At 37.8% G+C, this 5,000-nt stretch overlaps 2 protein-coding genes across 3 annotated transcripts in view; one reads left to right on the top strand and one right to left on the bottom strand.

Moving 5' to 3' along the window:
* The window catches only part of LOC138008138 (transient receptor potential cation channel subfamily V member 4-like), a 25,127-nt gene extending 23,915 nt beyond the window's left edge, over positions 1 to 1,212 (bottom strand). Inside the window, exon 1 of the mRNA XM_068855358.1 lies at positions 930 to 1,212. Coding sequence (XP_068711459.1) covers positions 930 to 1,052 — 123 coding nt within the window. The 5' untranslated portion in view covers positions 1,053 to 1,212. The remainder of the gene's footprint in view (positions 1 to 929) is intronic.
* Positions 1,213 to 1,425: 213 nt separating this feature from the next.
* Positions 1,426 to 5,000, top strand: part of LOC138008136 (ferrochelatase, mitochondrial-like) — a 15,293-nt gene continuing 11,718 nt past the window's right edge. The window contains exons 1-3 of one of the 2 annotated variants that reach the window (XM_068855355.1): positions 1,426 to 1,581; positions 1,656 to 1,794; positions 4,741 to 4,878. In XM_068855355.1, the coding sequence (XP_068711456.1) occupies positions 1,542 to 1,581; positions 1,656 to 1,794; positions 4,741 to 4,878 (317 nt within the window). In that variant the 5' untranslated portion in view covers positions 1,426 to 1,541. The remainder of the gene's footprint in view (positions 1,582 to 1,655; positions 1,795 to 4,740; positions 4,879 to 5,000) is intronic. The other variant, XM_068855356.1, reaches the window with a different exon arrangement.

The raw sequence follows: 5,000 nt of genomic DNA, 5'->3' as shown, positions 1-5,000 counted from the left end.
TATAATAATAAAATCTCAAGGCTGCACACAAAATACTCAGGAGCCCACCAAATTGAGTCTAATATTCCTGGATAAGTTGTTCCCATGGTTACAATTCCACATCCGAATGAATTGACAAAGATTAAACTTTCATTTCAACCCACAAACAAAGCCATAGCATCCCTGTGAGCGACCTCAGGTGGCAACTTGTCCACTTGATCAGAACCAAAATCATTTTTGGATGGTAGATTTCTTAGCAATGTTGGACAGTTGAACTTTGCAACTGGCTTTGTAACCCTGCCCACTCTAACAAATGGTCCAAGACAACAGTTTATCAATGACATATTTTTTTAAACATGTTTTTAAAGTTTGTCAACATGAAGAAGGCAAAATAACACCAAAATAAAAAGCTTCAAGTTTAATGTGTTGGCACCCTAGAAATGTCTTTGGTTCTTTAAAATGGCACATTTTTCGGCCTTAGTTTTATCCTTAATAACAAAAAAGGCATAGGAATTTGGCACACACACAGGAATTTGGATTTTTCCTCCTCTCTTCAATTTCATTCATTTCTTGATTTTAATTGTTTATAATTCAACTATACAAATTAATAAAATCTTCTTTGACTTAATTTTTTGGAAGAAAAAGAATGTAAAAAGAATTTCCACTTATGCCAAACATCCAAGATCCAATATCTTTTTCCATTAATATACATGTATTGATGAATAAATTATTACTAATTTTCTCACCAAATTTGAATTATTTATTGTTATATAATTTAAATTTCACTTGGTAAATGTTGAGCCCAAAAATCCTGACAATACTATGAATTATTTGCCACTACATGTAGAATGCCATGGAATACAATAAATATATTTTGACAAAAATGAACTTAAGTACAAGAGGTATAGATATATATATATATTTAAGGAATTCACGAGGAGATTGGTTACCTTAACCCAAAACTCTGTGTCAAACTCATCTTCAACAATGTCACGGGCGTCGCTTTCTATATCAGGTGTTTCATTCTCTCTCTCCTCAGAGAGTTCTAATAACTCTTCCTCTTCTTTCTTCATAGCAAGGTAATCTGAGGGCAAGAGGTTTGTTAGAAAGCACGCCAACCAAGGCTCTTTTGCACAGGGTCCAGAGGAGATATGTTTGTCGTTAGAACATCAAAACCCGTCGAAAACATCTGAAATAATGGGTTATTTTGATCGCGTAGACGATCGCGTTACAGTTTCGTTACACATTCTGTATACCGCAAACGAAGAGACTGAGGGCTCGCAAGATCGGCTTACAGTATAAAATCCGTATTTTATACTGTAAGCCGATCTTGCGAACCCTCAGTCTCTTCGTTTGCGGTATACAGAATGTGTAACGAAACTGTAACGCGATCAAAATAACCCATTATTTCAGATGTTTTCGACGGGTTTTGATGTTCTAACGACAAACATATCTCCTCTGGACCCTGTGTCTTTTGTTCTCTTTCTGCTTGCAATACACTACATTCCGACAACACTCCTTACCAGTTTCCCTAGGTATTTTCTGCGTCGCGTGTTGGAAAAATGGCTGCTCGACTCCGTTCTAAAGTCATGGCAAATTACAGTGGGTATTCTATGTATACTATATCGGTTGAATGTCTCTTGAATTGTTTTCATTATTTTTTCCAAAAATTTCAGATGTCTCTCTCCAGTTTTCGTCACAAACTCGACAACTTTTATGGAGATGTTTCTTGTCACATGCAGGGAGATGCAGAAATATCGCTACCTCTTCTACAGCTTTGGCCAATGCGGTTGCTCAGCCAAAAATGTTTGATACGTAAGCAATCTATATAATTAAAAGTTATATTTTTAGTGGTTTCTATGCTCCGTGTACATTATGTTTGTTGATGATTGACTTCGTCCCTTAGTTGCGTGAATTAATGTATTATACAAGCTTTAAAAGTTCCTCGTCATGATGTGTCAGCTTTTGAAAGCGACAAAAGTTTTTTTGGGGAAAACAAACAACTGTAATCACTTTGAGTGATTCAATCCTTCAAAGTTTGCCTTCTCTGTTGAAAATTAAAAGGCCCTTACATAACAATGAAGTCTTACGTAACTGCCGGTCTACTCTTATCACATAAACACAACTATTTTACAATTGATCATAATGAGTCCTTTATTCAGGGTTTCTCCTTATTGTTCACTCTTTGAAAAGAGAGGTTTATTTTGAAATATTTGTACATGTACACGATTTATAGGAATTTGCATGTAGTGAAGAGGTACTATTGACAGAAATACAGTAGCTTCAAAACATTCCATAAGCAAGCATTGGGTTTGAAATGGTAAATTAAGCCAATGAGGTGTGAAAGGAATGATTTTTAAACTAAACTTTAATAAACTTTGGATACTTGGATACTTGGAAATTTTGCTGGCAAGATTTCAGCACAGGTCCCTACTTCATTATGTATACGGTCCTTTGTTTCAAGAAAACAATGGCGACAACAATAGACGCCCTTTGGGAGTGTAGCGCTTTGTTTGGTCTTCTTAGAAGTCTATGTGGACTTAAATAAATTCGGTAAAATTTTTGACTGAAATACGGAAACATTTTCAACTTAATTTTTGCACTTTTCCAGCAATTTTAGCCATTTGTCAATTTTAAAATAAGAGAAAAAAGTGGAGTTTTAAGAAATCTTTGTACAAATACGGTTCAGATTCAAACGGACCAAATAAAAGTTTTCAGAAATTGAATACCTACCTTCTTTTTGCTCTTAAAATTGTCCTTCGCTTCTTTGTCAATTCACCAAAGCACTGCAAAGTGAGGGTTTGTTTTCTTTCCTGTATAATGTACGGCTCTTTTCGCCGAATCACGAGCAGTGCATAGAGAGGGCTCTTTATCGCACATTGTACAAATCAGCGATATGCTCAATGATGTTTCCGAATGGATCACTTTTGTTTTGCTGACGCCACAACCACTCCTGTAGGTAGCTTTCTAACAGATCCACGGATGTTCCTGTACGAGGCATACTTCGTTTTACTCCCCACCATGAATTTCAATGCGCTGCGTGTGGGCAAGCGTGTCTGGGTCAACGAAGTTTAGGCGATGGTTAACTGTGAGATGATGATAGCCCTTGTCTTGTAGGCAATTGTAAGCTTTCCACATGTCGCTCATCACGCGTGTTCCAGGCAATATTTGAGCGCGGATAATTGGTAAGAGTGTCTCTTTATCCCTGCGCTCTACCGGAACAAGGAAGCAGGCCTTGGTTTCCCGGCAAATGCCACCAAAGACCCACTGTCCTTCGATGTAGCGACCTTTGTGATACTTCATCTTGCCAAACTTGGACTCATCAATCTCAACAGTTGTACCAGGACCGCCTATTGGCCTCGCATGTTGTTTCATTATTCTATCTGCACAAACCTCCCGGCAATAGTTATACCAATCTATTACCGTTTCTGTCGAGGTGGTTTCTTCATCTAACACTGTTTCGTACACTGCTTGTGTTGTGGTGAAGGGAAAGCTTACTACCAGAAAACCATGACTTCTGGCGGATTGAAGCTTGTCCATTGCAGTTTTTTCTAGAGCATCGCCAAACAAATTCATCTCCTGATGCAGTTCGTCTTTGCCATTTGAGTGCGTTTCCGCGCTCAGGTTTAGGGCATTTCATTGATGACGAGAGTAGATTGTGCTCTTTGCACCACTCTAAGCACCGCTCGTGATCAGCTAAAAGTCGGGATAGTTTCCATAAGTTAATAGTTGATTCTTGAGAGGCGGCCATACTTAAGTTTCAAAATTCACAGTTTGATGAAAAAGAGGGGTTAACGTCGACTCAAAGATTTTATATTGCAATAAATCGTGCATAAAAAATTTCCCATATATGATGCCCCAATCACAAGGAGCTATACTCTTCCGTGCAGTGTTCTTTTAAGTGTGCAGCACGGGGGATGAAAAAAACAAGCAATTCAGACATTCACAGATATACTCGATTAACCTCCAAAAGAATTTTATTGGGTTCGACCTTAACCCTAAAAGCCTAAAGGGTTACGGTTAGCATTATTAAGGGGTGACGTTGTTTCAAAAGAAGCAAAATCAGTGCTTTTATTGGTGGTCGGCACGGCACTCGTATATAATAATTACTTATCATTGTTATGTAAATTGTCGTCCAGAATTCCAAAGAAATATCATTATCAAGGTGTGAATTAGCAACTTGACATGTTAGCTCAGTGGTCTAGAAGAGGGATAAGTAATCCAGAGGTTTACAGTGGTACGGAGTTCAAGGCAGACTGCGAGAGACTTAGAAAAAAGGACAGAAAAAGCCGAGCGGGATCTGGAATAGACAGACAGAACAAAGGAATCAAAAGAGGAAAGCTGGGACGAAAAGAAAGAGACACGTTGTGAGCAAAAAGGGCAAAGAAAAGAGAGAGGGTGAAAAAAGAGAGGGAGGGAGCGAGAGAGAGAGAATGAGATCCACTTTTGATCATCCCGTAAGTACAAATTATAGCCATGTACATATTCGATTCCCTTAGGTATATGCATTTTTCTAGAAAACAATAGCGTGAATGAATAATTAATTTATTCTGCATGCATAATGAAGTAGGGACCTGTACGGAAATCATTCCATTTTGCTTCCTGCAACAAATTTTTATCTTTTATAGTCACGCTTTGTGCAATCATACAGCTAATAGGCAAGATTTAGTGAGGCAATGAGAATGCCTAAAATGCAATGTGCGAGTTTGAATGTTATTTTAATAACTTTTAACAATGCCACATTATTTTGTTTTGTCTTAGTTCAGCTGAAGTCAACATGAAACCAAAGACAGGTATCATGCTGTTGAACATGGGAGGGCCAGAGACGACAACTGAAGTTCACAGTTTCCTGTTTCGTCTCTTTTCTGATAGAGATCTTATGGTGTTGCCAGCCCAAAGGTTTGTACAAAAATTTCAACAAAAAGGAAAGTACCCAAGGCATTTTTACAGTAAAGGTATCACAGAACTTTTGGAGCTATAACTTTGGAGGAATCTGAGAGAGATTTGTTCTCTTTAATACA

The sequence above is a fragment of the Montipora foliosa genome, chromosome 6, assembly GCF_036669935.1.
Source record: "Montipora foliosa isolate CH-2021 chromosome 6, ASM3666993v2, whole genome shotgun sequence".
In the NCBI taxonomy this organism is placed as follows: domain Eukaryota; kingdom Metazoa; phylum Cnidaria; class Anthozoa; order Scleractinia; family Acroporidae; genus Montipora; species Montipora foliosa.
Note: the sequence above shows the minus strand (reverse complement) of the source record. Positions and strands in the feature narration are given on the sequence as shown.